At 31.4% G+C, this 22,655-nt stretch overlaps 1 protein-coding gene and 1 long non-coding RNA gene across 2 annotated transcripts in view; one reads left to right on the plus strand and one right to left on the minus strand.

Annotated features, from left to right (window-relative positions):
• The first annotated feature begins 102 nt into the window (after window positions 1–102).
• Window positions 103–22,655, plus strand: part of LOC134697014 (E3 ubiquitin-protein ligase HERC2-like) — a 104,691-nt gene continuing 82,138 nt past the window's right edge. The window contains exons 1-3 of the mRNA XM_063559022.1: window positions 103–167; window positions 2,712–2,812; window positions 8,573–8,690. Of these exons, the coding sequence (XP_063415092.1) occupies window positions 2,738–2,812; window positions 8,573–8,690 (193 nt within the window). The 5' untranslated portion in view covers window positions 103–167; window positions 2,712–2,737. The remainder of the gene's footprint in view (window positions 168–2,711; window positions 2,813–8,572; window positions 8,691–22,655) is intronic.
• Window positions 11,663–13,327, minus strand: LOC134697015 (uncharacterized). The gene is made up of 2 exons (XR_010103053.1): window positions 13,180–13,327; window positions 11,663–11,849 (listed from the first exon to the last, which is right to left on the minus strand). It is a non-coding gene; the product is annotated as an uncharacterized LOC134697015 (long non-coding RNA).

The following is a 22,655-nucleotide window of genomic DNA, read 5'->3' on the forward strand; positions in this document are numbered from 1 at the left end:
AGAACGTTTCATTCTGTATCCAAACATGATATGTGACTGTAATTTGTGATTACAAAAGCCAAATAACTGTGTTTAGCAGACGATTTTCCATCTGAAACAGGAAGTAGAACTAGAGTCTGACCGGAAGTGCATAAATTATACTTCGCATTCTCTGCTTTTGCAGGATGGTAAGGTCGAAAATAAACAAAATATATCTTACACTGTCATAATATTTGTGTTTTAACAACTTACAACATTGTTTATACCCTCACTGACATTCAAAATTGCTGAATATATTCTCATGAGCTGTGAAAAATTATGGTAACGGAACTGTCTTGACCTGTTCTGTTGACCAAATCAGTTACTTTGCATTCCATAAATATATTTTATTATTACTTTTAAGAACTTGCAAGTACTGTCCTAAAAGTGTACTGAAAGTATACTTTTATCTTCATTATAACAGAGACAAAATAATTAATTATCATATATCAGAGTTACTATGAACCTTATTAAGAAAATTAAAAACCTGTCATCAAGCGTAGAGAGCTTCAAATCTGCTCTCACCCCCCCCCCCCCCCACAATAAATCTGCGACGCTATCTTAACTGTTGTATCAAAGCCAGTATTTGTATCGACAACGTACTCACACAGATTCAGATAGTCTTCATGCTTAACCACAGGTTTTCAGTGGCGGATCTAGAAATTTTCTTAAGTGGGGCCCACTGATTGATCTAAGAGGGGGCCCGCTCCATTCATGCTTCAGTGATTCCCTAGATAAGCAACCTAAATCCACCTCTGGTTTTGGAATCTGTTTCCGTTCGCCTTGATTCATGGTTGCCCTAGTACCTAAATATATTTTTTTTTCTTATTGTTGTCTAGCTGCCCAATGTTTATTATTTGAACAAAATATGTTGTTGAAAATTCGTCGAATATTTGTATTGGTGCAACCATACCCAGGTTTAGCAGCCCCTGCTTTTAAGCCTGTAAAAATCAACTCTTCAGGCCAACAGATCAAATTAGAATTATCCTAATTTGATCCCCAGGCCAGTACTTATAAAAGTTTATGATGAAGACTTTGGATCCCATATTGAACAGTTTATATCGATAGGTTCATGTTTTTATTAATGCAACTATTGGAGAGGAGCGTAAAGAGGGGTATCTGCATGGAAGAACACAAAATTAAATTGCCATTTCATAATGAACGAACAATTAAAATTTGTTTGCACATTGATCTTTTTACCGATTTCACAAAACACAGTGAATAATGAACCTTTTCCACGACTGTATGTTAAATACAAATACATGCAGCAAAACATGTTGCAAGAAAATAACCCTTTACCACCCTCATTGGAATTCCTTAATTTCCTTAAGCACACTCCAATGAAGTATTATGTCTGACATTCTGAGCTTTTAACTGTCTGATTTCAATTAAAGCTAAACATCAAAATTATTTAAATAATTACATGAAATACATATTTCTACTAAAGAATTATGTATCCATATGACATTAGATATTTTTTCTAAGGTTGTGGAGTGTGACAACAACCAACCTTGACCTGCCATGCTCTGAATTGATACTGAATATTAAGTACACAGTATACAAACACATTTATATAATTTATAGCTATATACAGATATACATACATGTACATTTGTAAATGTTTATGATTTGTATATAATATACATGTACATGTATATATACACCAATGTATGTCAAGTTGATGGGTTTCAAATATTTAAAAAAACAGTTTTTAATTCCAAAAGATTATTTACAATATCATTTTACTCTCATGAACATTTTCTTATAGTAAACAAAATTTTAAAAAAATGAAAAAAGCAACAAAATTATAGATTTAATATTTGCTCATGAATCTGACTTGAGCTTGTGTTGTTCATGCAGTTTACAAAATATTGATTTTAATCAGACTTTTGAATTGGCAAATATAAAATTTGCACTCAAGAAAAGGGCCAAAAGTTAAATTATTACAGCATGATCTGATTTTTTTTAAAGATTTCAAGCATTTTGTGCCCTTCATGCTGTTGTTCATGTTGTTTAATGCATTTTTTACATTTTAAACCTTAGACTAGTTTTATTTTTATTACACCCCACTCCAGAAGTTGGTGCTATGAATGTTTTCATTCACTTTTCTCAGAAAAGTGTTCAACATAATCATGCGAATGATTTCTTATTTGGCCAGCAGCTTAAAAGTGCTTAGTTGTAATTTGTGATAATTTTTTTGTCATTTACTAGTACATGTAGCAGTTTGTCATATTTGTTGATACTTTGAATTTTCAATTTGTTGAATGAACATAAACATTTCATCACACAATTCTTCAATATCAATTACCAGAATGTCTTTATATTTGGCAAGCAGCTCAACACTGCTTAGTTGCAATGTGTACACAGGTTTTTCAGATCTGAATATCTTCTACCTCCTCACTAGTTAATTAGATGGGGTCTAGAATAAAATACACTGGAAACGAAGATATATATATATTATCAACTGCATGCCCTGTAAATTGTTTATTTTATACTATTTAGAATTTGAATAAATGTTTTATATTGTTATAAATCAAATATTAGAATTAAAGTCAAATCGGTGAACATGAAGTTGACAGCTAGTGCCCCTTTAACAATTAAAGATGCACAAGAACAGCATGTAAAAAAATGTATGTTTTCGACTGAAAAATTATCATCTTTGGTACATGTACATTTTTTGCTTCTGATTTCAGGGGTAAAGATTGCATAAACAATTGAAATGAGTTGGTCACCTGACACAAGACTCCGCCCACAGCAGAGATTAGATACAAAATGGATGAAAACAGACCTACAGGTATTAAATAAATAAAATTGAGAATGGAAATGGGGAATATTTCAAAGAGACAACAACCGGACCATGGAGCAGACAACAGCTGAATACCACCAATGGGTATTAAACACCGCAAGAAAATCCTGTGCCCAGAGGTGTCCTCAGCTGGCCCCTCAACAAAATTGTGTACTAGTTCAGTGCAAATGGACATGGCATTAAACTCCAAAACATATAAATGAACTGTATAGATAAAAACATACAAGACTAACAAAGGCCAAATGTGTTTTTTAAGAGAGAGAATTTCAAGTAAATGTCCCAATGTGTAAGGATTGAAAGAACCTACGCTTAACTACAAAAAAATGTATATGTGAGAAACATAAGGCTTAACTACATATATACAGTGTGTATAGTTTACTGAGAAAGGTGAATAAGTACATGAATGTACTATTCATACACACTATGCAGTATGGGTTTTGCTCATTTTGAAAGACCTAAACTACAATGTAAGTAAAGGTGACCTATGGTTGTTAATAATAAATTTCAATTTCATTTGGTCTCTTGTGGAGAGTTGTTTCATTGGCAATCATACAACATCTTATTTTTGTACACCTCATTTATAAGACTATTAAGGTTTCTTTTCAAGAAGTATAATTACCCACTTTAACTTTAATTTTGAATATTCCATGCCAAGACTTATGTCTTTTGTTGTCAAAGTGAGACTAAGGCCTGCTGCTGCATTAACTAACTGTTATCTTTTGATAAGGTAAGTTTTAGGAAATGCTAGTGGTAGGTTAATGGTAAGTTATCTAATCAATCAACTGCTCATTGGAAGACTAATATTGATGTAACTTTTTACATTTCTGAGGATATTCCTAAGGGATATAACCCTAGTCCTACATGTTAAAGGGGAGATAATCAAAAACATTTCACTGTGCAATGCATGATATAAGTCTTTTGTAAGCTCTACTGTTCTAAAGGGCTAGATAGATATTAATGAAACTTTGTACAGTTCTATTGAAATCTACCTGAAAATGTGCAGAAAAAATGGTAATCATGGTCCTTTTCTTGAATCTTGAACTTATCCAATTTACGTTTAGTTACTTTTTTGGAACTTTGATATTGCATCATGTGGTATCAGTCTGTGGTACGTTCTAGTCCTCCTAAATGACTAGATGATATTGATGAAACTTTGTACATGTGTACAACATTACCTGAAGATGTCAAACAAGGAATATATTCCTAGTCCAACATGTTAGAATTGTCTTTATAATCCGTAATACAGTAAAGCAAACATCAATCAATTAATATGATAAAGGGGAGACAAATCAATCTGTTGGGCAGGGATTTATAGTATCCTAATGGGAGTTGACTCACAGATAAAGTTACTGTTATTGTACTTATTTTCACGTTTGGTTTATTATCGCGAAAATAAATACACGCGAATCTAAATCAAACCTTTCAACTGAAAGGCAAAAATTATAAAATCGCGAAAATAAATACCAGTCAACGTGTTTGAAATACACATCTCGCGAAAATAAGTACTTGCGAAAAAGTACAAGAACAGTACTTGATTAGACAAGTTTAGTTGACCCCCACCCCTCCCTTTTATCCTGGGTCGGTAAAAACACCCTTTTTAAAATGGCTGGATCTGCCCCTGCAATTCATAGTTCTTGGTACATTCAGTGCTTCACTAAAAGTTCACTTTCTTGGGTATTAGCTGTGAGGCAGAATTTTAATTAGGAAATAATGATATTTCCACATGCATTGTAATAATAAATTTAAAATATTTCTGACGTGGTACATTGTTGTGTACAAATTCTGTTTTCTACAATAATGTATGGTAAACTCATTTGTGATGTAAAACAAAGACATAAAATAAGTAGGTTTGATGTCATAACAGAGATAAGTTGTTTCACAGCGCTACTGAAAACAATAGTTGTTATTGTATGTAATAGAAACATAACTATTATTGGAACTTCTTCAACAGGTAAAAAGGTTAGAAGAAACAGTTCGACCTAGTTGTAGCTAATTATAGTACATTTCTAGATGATCTAGTACAGTTGAGGGTTTAACTTTGTTACAGTCAGACTTACTGAAAAAACAGAAAAAAAGAGGAGGGGCTTCATGGAAATTGAAATAATCTATAATAAAAATGTGCATGTAAATGGATATTTTTAGGGAAAATTCTTTACAAACTATCACAATTCAATGCAATTTACAAAGCATGGATCAGAAGGACTAGAGTCTCTAGTTTTTCAGAGTAAATCTGTATATAAAAATAAAAAGATAGAGTTATGATTGCCAATGAATCAACTATCAACCAAAGTTTAAAAGAAGTGGATCTAAGCAAATGTAGGCAACTGTACTACAAAAAATATTTGGTATTCCAGAAATTATTATGAATCCATGCTACAATATCTTTTTTAGAAAACGTGTCTTGCATGACCAACTTTGTTTTACTCCTTCCTCTCAGCAATATAATTCTTTCCTACTCTTGTGTTACCTATGGAAGTATCACACACCAGTCAACACTGAGATTGAATCCTGCATTAGTCAGGTGCACTCAACTCCAATCCTAATTGACTAGAATTGTCAGTTTCCTACTGAAGATTTTGGTTTAATTGGATACTCTCACTTCCTCTCCACCAATAAAAACTGACCGCCACGTAATTGCGCAATAATGTTGAAAAAGGCGTCAAACACCAATCAATCAATCAATTAATCAACTACTCATCTGTGTTTAAACTTTTCTTGATTTAATAAGATTACTTGAGTAATAATAAGTACTATAGACATTGTGCAACTTTTAAGATGAAAGGAAGTCTTTGTAATTATTTATATGATAATAAAACTAATATGCTATAGTGACACACATGGCCTGGTATTAAAAGCTAATTGTGGACAAAGTTTTGATTAAATGAAATTAAAAGTGTTTATTTTTTGTAAAAGTTTGTAGAATTTTTGTACCTTGTGTTGCTTGTTTGTTGATAAACATTATTTAAAAAAATCACAAATAAAATAACATTTAATTTTTTTTCAATGTTCTATTTTTCGTCTATTATTTATTATTAATTTAGTGTTTACTTTTGGTTTTTAAATTTTTAAAGAGAAAAATAAGGTGCTTAAAATTACAAACTGTATTTTACCTGATATTAATTAATAGTTGTTAAAACAACACCTATATTAATTTGTTTGTAGACATAGGTTGAAGACACCTTTGTTTTATTTTTGCAAAACTAGGAATAGGTTGCCTTGAACTGTTAAAAGGAAAAAATATAAAAGATATTTCTTTGTGGGAAAATTATGCACCAATTTACATGTATACATGTGAATAGTACAAAAAACTTATATTAGGCTTGACATCAAAGAATGACAGCATCATATTTAGATTTTGATGATTTGTTTGAAAGTGAGACATAAAACAATAGTAAGGATGTTATTACAAATCTAATTAGCTACACAGACACTTGGTTATTGGCAGAACTGTCAAAGTTGATTATACTATACTATAGGAAGGATTTACTTACGTAGTTTTTCATTTAAAGAAGGTAAATGATTCATTTCCTATAAACTACATGCACCTCTCTGGTTTTTGGAAAAAAGGGAAGAAAGATTTAAATGTAAAATATTTTGAAAAATTTCTCAGAATTAAAAAAAAAATGTTTTTATAAGTAGCATTATATTATGCCAGCATATATTGTTGAAAGATTACAATCTGCTATAGTAGCAAATGTTTTCTGAGACTGATTGTCTGTGATAATATTAAGAGTTTGAAGTTTTAATCAACAAGAGAGTATTGATTCAAGAATTAGGAAGCTGTCAATTTATGTTTATCTTTTCAATATTATATAATTTTTAAAATGGGAACTTGCCAACCCTAGCAAATGATGCTTTTGTTCAATAGGTACTTGAACTTGGTTGTATATATATCCATAATTACATCAAAGAATACAACAACCTCATCAGTAACTAGCCTATAGATCAGACAGAATCAAAACAACACATTGACAATAACATAAAATAGTGATAAAACAGTAGGTTTACATTTGCTGGTTCTTCATTCAATCAAATGTTAGAAGCAGGTACTCTGTTGATATTAATTAATTGGCGGTATGTGTAATAAGCTTCCATTCAAGGCGGTATGAAAAACAGCAGGTCAGTGATCATTTAATTAAGTTACAGAAAAACAACTAATTAATTATCATGTTTCAGGAGTTATTCTCTTTTGTAGAGTGCTGAAATATGTTTTGTGTTTATAGCAGTATAGATCTTTGATCTGCTGTTAATAAATACATGACCTGAAGTCTGCATGTTTGATTGAATCTTATAAAATAAGAAAATAATATTTGCAGACTTACTTACGAGAAATGTAAAACTTAAGGGGGCTTGGGGGTCTAAATCAAATCTTTGATTTAATATAAGATTTCTATATTTTTCTATAAATGAACTTTATCTCATACCAAATAGAAAAATGAAATAAAAAAATGGGGTCACCGTTCATTAACACTCACAATCTGCTTTCGAAAGAAGCATACATTTTTGTAAATGTCCTTTTTTCTGTTGAACTAATAGGAGAAAAAGTGGTAATATTGAAATAAAAAAAGAATTAAATTACAGAAATCGCTTACATTTTACAATTATTTAGTTAATGTACAGATTATTTGAAAACCACCAAAAAAATATAGGTCACCGATGAGTTTAAAAAGATATTTCAATATTTATGCAAAAAAAGGGCATTTTTTTTCACCAAAGGGAGATTATTTGGAGCTTTTTCAATGATATCTACATTTTATAAGTCACCTGGGGCCAACACGAATTGATTTTTTGGAATGATTTGTGTACCATATGATAAGTAACAACTACTTAAGGTAATAACTAAAATTTGTAATGAAAAATTAATGTTTATTTTTTTTCTAAAAATCTTATACCAGCGAACCTCCTTAATGGATAAAAATCTTACTCTTTTTGATTGAAGTATAGTACATTTGTACTAGCTACCTTTAATGTAATAAAAATGCAGAATTTTCTAATTTTCTAATAAACTAATTACTATAATAATTATGTAAAGGATAAGATTTTACCCAAATAAAAATTAATTAATTAATTAAATGATCAAAGTGACATTATATTAACACACATTTATACTAAGCGAAGATGAAGTATACCTGGACATGATGAATAATGGAAAAGATGTACTACCTCATGCACTACTTTAATAGACAATTTCATATTACCAACTTTTAATTTCAGAATTCATATTTTTTCGACAGGTTACCTTCTCTGTGGTTTGGTCAAGCAAGAGCAACATAAATAAGTAAATTCAAGATTTTAATCTGTACAATTTTGAGGGAAAGTTAACTGTTTAATGCTTTCTATACATGACGAAATCATCGGAAAACTTTCCCTTCTAATTTTACCGATTATATATTTTGTTTTACAACTAGTGCCAGATTGTTCTACACCCTGCCTCGCCCCCCTAAGTAACCTGTCGAAAAAATACAGAACCTGGAGTGAAAAGTTAATAATATTAAAATGTTCTTTTATCATCTTTTTACTTTGACAGGTGGACTTAATCTACTGCTTAGCATCTTATTGAGCATATATTTTACAGAATGTATGGTAATCATAATCTGGGATGTCTTTGTCCAATGCTGTGTTATCTAATTGGATGCTGAATATAAAATACCACATATAAGAATTTCATACAATGAAGAAGTATTGAATAATTTCTTCAACTTTGTCAACACTTTATTGGAATAACTATGTTATTGTTATTTATTACAGGAGATCTTTGGGAGGGATGGTCTAAGTCAGCTGTGGAATGAACTGGTTAGGGATGGGGAAGTTGTTGTGAACAGTAATGACGGACTTATGAACGGCAGTGGTGTCCTGGCTCGTAAAGGTATGTTGTGCACAGATACTATAACCATATCTTACTAAACCTGTATAAGCTAAACAATTTCTTTCAGTTCATGTGCATAAGTACTACTCACTTCAATTTTGTGCAGGTTGAATTAAAGGTAGCTGCAACTCCATCACTTTAATATGGTCTGCAATGTAATGTTTTCTGGTGTGCCAAAAAAATAATAAGGGAAAACATTTTATCAGTTTTAGCTTTAAATTGGTGACCGTGTGCACCTTCAGCAATATTTCTTTTATAATGAATGATGTTCAGTAGTCTTATAATTTCTTAATTGGTTGGAACTTCATGTACCATGAATTAAGATTTGTTTAGTTCAACAGCAAAATGCATTGAGTGTGTAGATGAATGTAATATCTTTGACTAGCTTGCTTGCTAGCTGAACCGTGAAGTCATTATTAGGTTAGATATACTACCCTCCTTTTGAAGTAGTCTAGTCCTATAGACGGATAGATTGGTAATCTGTTTGCTGTAACACATTGAGTACAATAATCCAGGTTAACTCAACCTTTATTATGCATAGATATAGGAAGATTTGGTGTGGGTGCCAATGAGACAACTCTCCATCCAAATAACAATTTATGCAATTATCTCAAACTGTCAATGTGATGGAAAAGAAATAAATTTAACAGAGTAAGGTGTCATGCTTTTTTCATAGGCCATGTTTACTTTTTTACATTCATAGCCTCTAATTTAGCATGGTTTAAAAAAAAGTAAACCATTATAGGTCAATGAACGGCCTTCAACTCAGAGCCTTGGCTCACACCGAACAACAAGCTATAAAGGGCCCCAAAATTACTAGTGTAAAACCATTCAAACAGGAAAACCAACGGTCTAATCTATATAAAAAAAAACCAGAGAAACATGTATTGTCTAAGTACATGTTAGATTCTTTAGTATGTTTCCTGACTTTTACCATCTTTGGGACATTGATGACATTTCAATTATTGAGTTTGGATTACTTTTATCAGGAACATATATATTAACGGGACTTGACACTACCTAATTATCGCCGATTTCCTTGTCGTGAATTTAATAATAAATGACACGATACGGAAACGGACATGGTATAAATTCGTATTCGCAATTATGGTCGATAATTAACGGCTCTACATTTCCTATTCGAAACAGCTCAAAAACTATTGGTTTGGAAACTTGTTTTTCTTTATTCATTGAAATAGGAATATAATGAATCACTATTATAAATATACAATATAATAAAAAAGAGAAATATTGGATTAAAAACGGCAAATTATTGTTATAATCGTCTCCTCTTTTCAAAATTAAATAAATAAAAAGTGTTTTTTTTATAAATTAAAAACAAACCTCTTCTAGAAAATCGTTTTATCTTGAGAAAATAGCTTTTTTGTTCTTAAATGATTTATTTTAGTTTCCATATTAAAATAGGAAGCCTTGGATAATTCTTTTAAATAAGGAAGCATAGTGAAATAATTACAAAATTACTTGTTTATACAAGTCCTCATTAAACTTAAGGTTCCAATATGAATAATTGTTTTTATTAAACTGCTTTTTAGCTGATTAAAATGCAATTTCGAATTTGATTGCGGATCAAAAGATTTGATTAACGCAATTAAAACAAATATCATCCTAATTAAAAATGATGAAAATATTATGAAAAACAACCCAAGCCGACCGAGAAAACTTGCTTTGATCATGATTCCTCAACATTCATGACAAAATACACACAAGCCCACAACATGAGAATGAAGTTTGTAAATCCAAATCATTCATTTGCTAACCATGTACGACAAAAAGAACTTCTTATCTTGGTCTGATGGTCTGCCTCTTTTCCGGTTAGGCCGATGCCTTAAGAAAGTTTATTGCTATAGCAAACTTTCCAAAAACCCACAGAAGAAGAAAAAAGAGAACTTCTCTTCTCGGTCTGATGATATGGACTTTGATGGTTTACTAGAATGCTAAACAGAGTCTGACACTGCTGAGATTTTCAGATGAAGAGTTTGAACCTTTAGCTGCCAAAAAGTCTAAAATTGCAATAACAACACCATGTCAGCCTAGCCAACTGAACACACCCTGTTATCAGTGTCCAGATTGTGATAAGACGTAAAAGTCAATTGCTGGTTTTATAGGTCATGTACGACAAAAAGATTGGCATTACAAGACTAAAAGGAATTTTCTTCTATTCACACCTATATTAATATGTCTTCTTTTCTCAAGTCTTTTTAGAAAAGAAGACATATTAATATATATATATATTGCAGTCCTTTAAAAACATAATGATACCAGATGTGGAATGATTGCACATGAGCTTATTTTCATTTTTTGATAAGATTGTGCAAGCTTTTCGCACTTTTTCTAGTTCCTAAATATATACATAAATTTTCCGAAAAAGGTGTAGATTTTGTTGTGCTTGAAAGACAGATTAACATTTGCAATGCGAATGCTTAAGAATGTTTTTTTTTTTGTCAGTGCATATTTTAGTATGGAAAACATTAAACCTCAATCATGACCAGTTCTTTGGTATATATATTTTAAGTCTTCATATCAATTGTATCCTAGTTAGATTGAATAACTATAACAAGTATTTTCACATGTTTAACCGCCACATTCTGTATGTATGTGCCTGTCCCAAGTCAAGAGACTGGGTTCAGTGGTTTTCGTTTGTTTCTGTATAACATATTTGTTTTTCAATGATATTTTTTACATAAATAAGGCCGTTAGTTTTCTCGTTTGAATTGTTTAACATTGTCTTATCAGGGCCTTTTATAGCTGACTATGCGGTATGGGCTTTGCTCATTGTTGAAGGCCGTATGGTGACCTATGGTTGTTAATGTCTGTGTCATTTTGGTCTTTTGTGGATAGTTGGCAATCAATAATTTAACTGCTATAATTCTTGCAATGATTGATTAACGTTTTCTATTTGTGACGATACCAATTAGACTTTTTATTAATAATGAAATAAATAACAAACAAAGTTATATATTGATATGCTCTCTTTAATAGAGAAAGGATCGCATTGGTAGATAATATAATGTTCGATATTTTTATATGTCTCGTCTTGCTCAATAAGGAAAGCTGGTGTCTGAACACTGCTTATATCACATTATACTGTCAATTCAGTGATGGCCCAAAAAACTGTATCTGTATGAACTGTATACGTATCTGCAATAAAAATTATAATTTTACTAAATTGATAAAATATAAATTGGGAATGTGTCCATAGGGCACAAATTATACCTCTGCTGCAAAGCTTCAAAAATTCAAACTAAACCTAACCTATTATCATGATTATATATTTACTTTTGAACACATATACATATATTCATATTAAAGTTTAGGAAATGTGTCATTATACTTGAAAAATGAAGATTTATTTAATATTAATCATGCAAAAATAATATTTCTTGGCACCATGAAGCCATTTAGGTGCCAAGCCACTTTGACATTTTGTTTTTTTAACAATAATTTGATTATATTTAATTGTCTTCTGATAAATTTTGTTTACAAAGTTTGTTTATATACAATAGTTCAAGTATAATACACAAATATTTTTTGTATAAATAAATGTCTTTTATTCAAAAAAATAATCAGAAAAAAATAATTGTGACTTCCTGTCCTACATTCGCTTCGTACACCCTCATAAGCCACCTCTAAATTTTGTGAAGAAATGATGCATTTATGATCTAAAACTTTGAAAAAAATGGGACAAATAAAGGTTGCAATACTTATATATTATAAATTAAAAAAAATAGTGTTATTGTTGTAAAATAATGACATTTTTCTGTGTGTTTGTGTGTGTGTGGGGGGACATTTATGTACTTTGACAACATCAAAATCACATACATGTTTGCATGTCAGATTTTATATTTATTTAAGTGTTTATGTGCTTTAAAAGGGGTTTTATTGTGATGGAGATTAAATGAGGTACACCTTGGAATAGTATAATATAGAAATATATATGTTCCTGGGTACACAGACTGGCCAGATAAGGACCAAAAATGGCAAAATTGATGACTCGATATTTCTTTTAATATCAATAAAATGTCATTAAAACTAAGTTACACGGGATGCCAGTGTATCAAACTTGTAATCTGCAACATTTTTTTTGTAATAATTGAATTCATTTAATCACAATACGTTGGACAATGCAATAAGGGGGATAATAAAAATGGCGCCAATGGCATTTCGGAATGAGACCGCGAATGATGACTGATGTCTTTATCAATACCAATAAAATAACATCCAAACTACATGAAACGTGAAGCTAGTGTACTAAACTTGTAAACTGTCGCTTCAAATTTGTCATGATCGCATGTTTATCATCACAAAACGTTGGGCAATGCAATCGGATAATACAAAAAAAATGGCACCAGTAGCATTTTTCAATGATCGTGAATTTGGCCAACGTAATAAAACACTTTACATAGAATAAATCACTCTCAAATTAGTTACTTCATGTGAAAAAATATATCTTCTTTATGCTTAAACTTACCAACTCATTAAAGTTGTTGAACGTGTGGAATTATGTGGATGATTCATTGGCAGTCACGATAGCTTTCAGTCCGACGCTTCCAGTCTCCATTAATCTCGCGAAGTCTCGTGACGTACGGGAGTGAAATAGCTTTATACTGAAATGCGTACGAGATTCATTTCCCGTTAGATATACTGTTCCCAGCTTTTATCAAATATTCAGTCTAGTACCATGGACCTTATACATAGAGAAGGAAGCAATTGTCATATCAGAAAAAAAGTATGACAAACCTTGTACATCTTTTCATTAAAGATATGCTTGTGCAGCAATTACATGTTTTATTCTAGTTCAGAAGACCAATTGTCAGGTTTTGTGTATTTTTTTTGTTTTGTATCAAAATAATAGCATTGAATACCCATTGAATACCCATCACAAACATCTGTGGTAGGTCATGAAAGCCTGAATTGGCAGCTGGATTGACAGTTTATAACATGATATGTGTATACTTGTAGAGAAAGCATTTCAAGGATATACCTTTATAGTGTAGAACATGTACTCTCATTCTTAATGATGCAGTTTCCTTGATCCTGTCAATGTTATTTACAATTTTTGATTCGTTAGAGAGATTACATGTGGTAATAATTACATAATACGTGTGATGTAGTTCCTAATTTCTGCCATAGATGATGATCTACATGAAGGAGTTCTGCTGACTGTAATATTATCAGTTGTAGCAACAGGAGCCAAGTCATTTCATTGCAGCTTATAATTAATATGGTTGCTATATGGTTGTCACAGTTTGATGCTGATGAGGGTTATTTTTAGAACAGTGCATTGTTTCTGGTACTAAAATAGAAGGCGAAATATGTTTTCATTAGAATATGGGTTATGCCTATGTTTGACTCTGAAAAAAAAAGAATAAGGACGGTTTAATGATTATCATGCTGCACATGAGATCTACTTGTGTCATTCTTTGGACGTCTTTGCTCAATGACATGTAAATAAAAAAATACCAAAGGCAATCATGTGTACATGTAAATAAGATTAGGAATGATGGCTAATGAGACAAATCTCTACCGAAGACAATGACATAGATGTAAACAACTATTGGTCACTGTGTGGTCTTAAACAATGAGCAAAACCTATGTACATATACAGAAGCAAATTAATGACAAATTGTTAGACTTTGGATGGCACTAAGCCTACCACAATAATTATTCAGGAAAGTTTTTTAACATCCCTTTTTAGTATTAGACACATTTTGATTTATCTAGTTCACAAAGCATATCAGAATGAAGTAACGGTCAGTCTTAATTTTTTAAGACAAATAGATTTTGTTTATAAAAATAAAATTTCAATGAAAAAAAATAACTTATTTAATTTCTGTCGGAAATAAGACAAAAAAAAGAGCCTAAACAAAAAAAATGTTTACCTTACGGCTTACCTTGCAAACTCAAGAAAAACAAGTCAGAAAAAGCAAAATTTTGTTACAATATTATTTCATAACTGCATAAAATAACAACTTCTAAAATGTGAATGTGAACAGTAATTTATAAGTACAACTTAAAGTAAAAAAATCCATAAATAAAGTGACCCCATGCAATTTTATTTCATCTAAAGGTGCTGCTTGTTAATGAATAGGTTTTAGCAGGGAGTAAACTTTTGACATAATAGTAAATTTATTAATAGCAATCTTTTTTATCTTCAATATCTTGTTTGATGTGGCAATCTTTCGTAATCATAAGGTGTATGTTATTACCTGTTTTTTGTTTTACTAGATAATAACACTCTGTGATTGTTTTCTTAAAATAAACATCCTTGGAGGGAGGCTGTTGAATGGCAGCTTTCATTCATTGATATTATGAATGGGTTTAATCATGTTGAACTGTACTTCTGGCCACAATGATCATATTCATTGTTCTAATTAGTTAAAATTAAATTAAAATACAAAAACGTTGATAACAGTTATACACAGTGGGTTGAAAACAGTTAAAATTTATCTCAGATAACAGTTAACAACACCTTGAAAAAGGCCATAACAGGTTAACATAAAAATGTATTGCCCCCCTCAACTATTATATTAACACATTTGAAAACAATTTATAAAAACGTTTCATTGCTTTTTCTAATTCTCTCAAAACAGATCTATTTTCCTTGAACTTCTGTTATTTCTATTTTAGTCTTGTGTATTAATGAACTTTTAAAATATATTGGTTGTAAACTGCAATTATTCTTCTGTTTTATTCTCTGTCTTCCATCCCATCCTGCAAACTTCTATCCATTTCCAGTGATTTCAATTTAATATCTAGCCATGCTGTCTGGCAGTGAATGCACCCATGCATTGTTCACAAATATATATAGTGTTATCACCTCATCTCTTTTAGGATAGCTTAGGTGGCAGAGTGGTCTAGACTTTAATTATACTTTTCTAGTTCTTGATCATGGTTCCCTTGAACACTTTGATTTCCTCCAACATGAAAAAATGATTCTGCAATGTAATGAAAGGTGCTCAGAGTGACTTTAAAGGTTGAATCAATCAATCCGTCCCACACGTTGGTACATACTGTGTATCCTAATCAAAAAGACCCCAAAAACTGTTATTCATATTCTTTTGGTACAAACACAAATATGCACTGAAACCTTTATAGTTCTTCTAAGATATAGGAATTGGTCTATTTAATAGCAATTAAATGTCTGCATTAATTTTGAAACACTCAACTTTTTAACCTAATTATCTCAGAGTAACAGTGATGTTATCATAAAGGAAGATTGAGTCACAGCATTAGTGATGGCTGCTGCTTAAAAAATTTGAAGGTTTTTGTCTCTTTTCCATTCTATCTTCAATTTCTAAGCTATGTTGTCAAGGTTAAAGTAGCTTCGAGATAAACAGTAACAATAGCAGTTTTGTTTCTTTGCTTTGCTTTTTTTCAAGCACATGCAGGGATTTTGCATCATTAACTACACTCAATATACCTTCTTTTTCATTGAAAGCAAGTGCACACATTAAAAGTTTTGATCTGCTTTTTATGAAAGATAACTTTTTTGATGCAACTGAAAAGAAATATTGTTCTGTTTAATTTAATCATACATCTGTCTACAAATTGCACCTGACAGAGATTACATTGATTAGATGAAATAAAAAAATAATCTGGTAGTAACCTCCTTTCTCTCCTCCTGGTCTGTGATCTTCTTTGTAATGATATCATCATGATTAGTTCTGACTGCTGTTACATTAATAAGACAATAGCATATGTGAAGGTAAAAAAATATCTTTTCTAGTGCTTCTCCTTTCTTAGCCCCCTCTATCTAGACAGATATCCCTCCCTTAACTTTCTTCTGTCAGTATGTCATCACGATGGGTTCTATAAATCATACCTGCAAGTGGTTACATTGAGTTGATGACATTTTCTTCTTTTTTAATGCCTCCTCCATACTCTATCCACCTCCACAAACCTCTACTCTTTGTTTATGTACCTTACACTACAAAATTTAAATAAGATGATGCATATCTCTTTAAGTGTGCCTCTGTTCTTTGAGCCCCCTCTGATGACTTCTGACTTTCAATGTCATTAAATTTTACCAATGATTATTTTGACACATTTAAAATAAGACCCAGGAAAACGTTATCTTTTCTAGTAATCTCCTTTCTTTGCAACTTCTCTAGGACAGACATTACTCCCTCACTTATCATCATGTTCTGCTCTATTGTTTCTGACAGTGGTAACATTGAAAAGATGATGTACAGATTATAACATTCCCTCTTGTAGTCTCCTTACATACTTTGACCCCAAGACCCTTGCAGTTATATACTTACTGACTTTCTTTGTAAATTCATCTTCATGCAGTGCTCTATAAAACTTACCATGCAGTGGTAACATTGAAAACATGGTAAACAGGTTACGATATTCCTTCTTGTTCTAGAAATTTATACTTGACTTTTTTTGAAAATACTTCATTATATTGTGCTCTATAAATTGTACCTGGCAGTGATTACAATCATACTTTGTCCCCCACCCCCATTCAGAAATCTATCCTTGACTTCCTTTGATAGCATTCATCATATTGTGCTCTATAAGTTGTACCTTGCAGTGATTACATTGATTAGGTGATATACATGCAGGTTACAACATTCCATTTACAAGTGCCCCTCCATACTTTATCCCTTACCCCCGTCCCCCACCCCATTCAGTTATCTATCCTTGACTTCCTTTGATAGCATTCATCATATTGTGCTCTATAAGTTGTATCTGGCAGTGATTACTTTGATAAGCTGATGTGCAGGTTACAACATTTTCTCCTGTAGTAAATAATATAGGTAACACTAGTTTTTATTACCTTGTGATTAAGGGATGAACATCTTAGCTGTGAAACAGGTAAAATGTTTTCTTTCATTTTTATGGCGATAATTAAATATTGCAGATAGGATGTAAAATAAATATCTTTTAGGTAAATTGCCAGTTACTGCATTTATTTTGATAGTATAAAAATGTACCTATATTTTTACTCTACAAATGAATTATTTTAATAGTCATGTTTTAGCTTGAATAACTCTAGATATAATGATGAAATTTGTCTTTATTGTATGGTTTATTTAATTTAAAATATAGCTATCCCTTACATTTGTAGAAATGTTGTGTCCCACTGAATTAAACACAGATAGAATCTATTTGTTTACAATTCTTTCTAACTAGAATATGGGTGGGCAGGTGTTTTATAGTTTAACCTGCATATATGCATTCTTCTGTCTTGCTTCCACTTTTCTTCATTCCAGCTGTCCATTTGTTTGTCTATTGTCTTGCATGGACTAAATGTTGTCCTTTATCAAGTTTTCTGACCAGTAAGGTCACAAGCAATTCATTTTACATTGGAGCTCCATTTGATTAATAAAGACATGGCTGCCCAAATAAGTAAAAAAACAAACAAAAAACATGAAAAAATACAATTTTTACCTCAATCCACAAAAATTGGTACTGTATCAATGAAATAAAATGAATCCATAGTTATCAGCATGATCGATAAAATTTGGTTCAAACTTGTTTAAAAAAAGTATAGTGACATATTCTCAATCTAAAATTATCAAAGCATAAATATTAATTATTATAACATATACGGTAACTGTAGCAGACTGTTTTCTGCTCTTTGGTATAGTTGTTGTCTTTTTGAGAAATTGACACATTAACTGTTTCCATTCTCAATTTTATTGTATCTCATTAATGTATTGAAAGTCTTTAAATGGATTTGTCTTCATCTCTTTTGGGTTTTAGGCAGTTCACTTCTTTGAATTTTGTATGAATTAACTTACTAGCAACATTTGTTATGGCAACACATATGTTTATGAAAAACTAGTTTGAACGAGAAACAAAGAGCTAAATGTATACTGAGGATTCATCATAATGTATTGAATACCAACTTTCATGGATTTCGTAGGTACAGGGATATCATGAATTGAAATGTTACAGGGTTTTGGAAAACCAAATATCTGCAAAAGAGCAAATTGTCCTCAATTCATGAAAATTGGTACTCACAGAAATAAATGAATCCAGTATTTGAAAAAAAGTTTGTTATACTTATGTATGTGAATGTAATCCCACACAGCCAAACTGGCAAACATTGACCCTTTTCTAAACCCCAGTCACTCTTACGGCTAATACTGTAACTTGGAGCAAATTATATAGAGACTTTTAATTAAACATGCAGCAACAAGAACAAATGGTTGCACACTTTTTGTATAATTATACGCCGGCAACTTATCTGTGTCAACTCTAAACTTGCCCCACAAATTGGCAGATACATGTACAAGAAAAAAGCTTGCCCTTTTTGTTTACTGGGGCATACTTATCATTGGTGAACATCAACAGGTCACAGCCTGAAACCCTCAGAATTCTGTGTACAGAATCCAAACAGAAGATAAGAATATCTTTAAAATTGAATTTGTGTTGTTTGAGGTTGCAATCACCTTTTTCATGTGAAATTAGGCAAAGAATGTAATTAATCTTAAGATAATTGTGAAAACAGTAAATGGCTCTACCAAATGTTATGTGTTAGATCATTGCTCAATCCATCAAATATTATCAGTATCATTCTAAGTTTATAAACCGCTAAACATCTGGTTCAACAGCATTGATAAAAGTTTATTGATAGTATAAATGTTTTGCTGCAGTGACTAATTGAAATGACTCAATAACTGACCTATGTAATAGTGTGTAACTGTGTCATATTACCTCAAGAATTATAAGAGTTGATGTCAATGGATGATCCAAGATTTTAAGAAGTCAGGGCTCATTGAAAAATTTGAAAATAAATGGGTGGTTCATTGAAGATAAGGTAATGGGGTGGATGTGGTGACTGGTCCTTGAAGTCAAATAACTGAAAAAATGTGTTAAAAATTATATAAAAAAAGGGGACAGGCACATTACTCCAACCCTGGCACCCTGGTTCGGTCCCTGTCTACTTATTAAAATTAAAGTAAGAAATTTTGTCCAATATACAATTTACAAAGCATTGTTTGAGTTATGTTTACTGCAAGATGATCCAAATTTTAGTTAAAATCATTTATCGTCTCAACTTTTGGGAACAAACAGGGGCCTGTTATAGCTGATCATGCGGTATGGGTTTTGCTCATTGTTTAAGGCCAGATGATGACCTATAGTTAATTTATGTGAAATTTGGTCTTGTGTGGAGAATTGTGTCAATGGCAATCCAGGGGCTGATCAAGCCATTTGAAAAAGGGGCGGTTGCCAACCCAGAGTAGGGGGGGGGGGGTGTTCTACCCCCATCCTGGATCCACCAATGCATACTATATCTTCTTTTTTATAAACAAATATAAAATACAGAAAGTTCATTTACATCTATAATTACAATATAATATAATAACATAAACTGTTTTGATTTAAAACTAATGTGTTTATTCAGGTCGTTACACCATAAATCATAGATCTCTTTCAATTTTCTTATCTGTTCCAAAGCACCAAAAAAATCATGTTGAGGATCAGCCTTTGGCAAGAACATCACAAATTCAATAGGAAAATAAGTTTTATATCCTTTTTTCTGCCATAGAATTAAATATACATTTTGTTATTTTAGTGTAGCTGTAATTTGTTTGAAGGAAGAAATTAAAACAATTGGCATCATTCTCACTTTCTTTATTTGTAAACAACAATATTTTACCTTTATCTGAATGGTAGAAGTACAAACTTCAAAGTTACATAGTGTTGGTAATTATTGTTTACAAGTGTCCTGAAAGTGTTAAAACTATAACTTAAAAATCAGCATAAACATTTAATCTTCTTGTTTTCTTTTAAAAGCAGATAGGTAAATTTTTAAATTTAGTATAAACATAGTGATTAATTTAGGGAAACCTTATTTTGAAACTAAATTTTTACTTAGAATTGCTGAATGAGCATTATCTCCATGTGTAAGTTTTTGCATTAAGCAACCACAAAGGTAAAACATAGATTTAATATATCATTATGAAATAAAGGGACCTGAATTTAGTACTGATGGGTGACTTTGACCTAATGTTGCTGCATGAAGTACTAATTAAAGTACTGCTCAGTGTTACATTGATTTAATCGTTGATTAAATTCCTAATCATATTATTGTAACTTGACAAATTCTACTATCAGGTTCTTGTTATGAATTTAAAGTATAGTACTTTGATTGATTACAACATTGATTGCCTAAATCATTCACCTAGAATTTCTGAAAAAATAAAATTATAGGATTAGAATTGGTATAGGTTGTAGAATGAGAGTTCTGTCAGAACATTTTATACTCTATCCTCTACGGAGTAGGTGTATACTGGATGACCTCTGTCCATAATTGCATAAATCTGTAACACACTTTTCTCAGCAACTACTATTCAAAGCTTCTTCATATATTTTGGTACCAAGTTTGATATTTGTTAGCTCTACCATTTGAAACATAAAATTGAGAATGGAAATGGGGAATGTGTCAAAGAGACAACAACCCGACCAAATAAAAAACAACAGCAGAAGGTCACCAACAGGTCTTCAATGTAGCGAGAAATTCCCGCACCCGGAGGCGTCCTTCAGCTGGCCCCTAAACAAATATATACTAGTTCAGTGATAATGAACGCCATACTAATTTCCAAATTGTACACAAGAAACTAATATAAAAATAATACAAGACTAACAAAGGCCAGAGGCTCCTGACTTGGGACAGGCGCAAAAATGCGGCGGGGTTAAACATGTTTGTGAGATCTCAACCCTCCCCCTATACCTCTAACCAATGTAGAAAAATAAACGCATAACAATACGCACATTAAAATTCAGTTCAAGAGAAGTCTGAGTCTGATGTCAGAAGATGTAACCAAAGAAAATAAACAAAATGACAATAATACATAAATAACAACAGTTTTTGGTCATTTATAACGTTCACAACATTTTTACAGGTCTGTTACTTATTTTGTTCCTATATAGATACAAGAAGATGTGGTAATGTGCCAATGAGTCTGAATGACACAACTCTCCATCCAAGTCACAATTTATAAAAGTTAACCATTATAGGTCTTGCATGTATTAGATGCATGTATATGACAAATTTTGTCATATTTTTCTCAACAGCTTTGGTATTTGAACATTTACAAATCAGTCACACACAGGCATTTTCTTCTTGTTTGTAGAATACATGTTGTTCTTTACATTGATGCATAAGTAAAAATAAAGATTGTCCTTTTTTTCTCATTAACTACAAATCATAGCCTCTAGATATGTGATAACAAATTTAATGTTGATAAGCTTCACCATGTGCTTATCTAATGTCTGTTACCACATTGTATGGCCTTTTGTTTCCTTTCAATTGAAAGCAGGGTAAAAACTATTGAGCAATTATTATAGCTAACAATACATCTTGTCAATTGGAGTCATGTGATCCTCCCCTTACAGCGTTCTTGAAATCTTTTTCCCCTGGTAGTCTTTGAGGGTTTTATGCTGGTTTTCACTATCATTTCTATAGCAAAATACTGAAAATGTGCCCATTCTTTACAAATTTTTGGTGGTCAAATCCTTAGGACCACTACTTTTTGAGAACTCTGCCCTTATCTTTTATCGTATTAGTTTCAAAAATATATTTTAAAAGCAACAAGAAAAACGTGTATAAAAAATCAAAGTACATGAATACTTAGATGGCAGTAACAGCAAGTATTGGAATAACTCCCAAATCATAATTTAATGGTTTTTACAAAATATAGATTTATGATTAATTTTCCATTCAATGTATGAAAAATATATTATGATAAAATTGTACTTCAATCAAATTTATCTCAAGAAACACTGAGAGATTACTTCATATCGAAGGAAGGACTTAATTTTTTAAGCATTCATGGTGTATTTTAGTACTAGCAGATGCTTTTTACCTCATTGGCAGCTAAAAAAACCAAAATCTATAAAGATAGAAATGATTGAACATGGACTATATATCTGTAAGAAGAAGAAAAAAAACCACATGATTACCAAAGTCTGATCATGGGAAAGGGA

Source organism: Mytilus trossulus, chromosome 14, assembly GCF_036588685.1.
Source record: "Mytilus trossulus isolate FHL-02 chromosome 14, PNRI_Mtr1.1.1.hap1, whole genome shotgun sequence".
Taxonomy (NCBI): Eukaryota; Metazoa; Mollusca; class Bivalvia; order Mytilida; family Mytilidae; genus Mytilus; species Mytilus trossulus.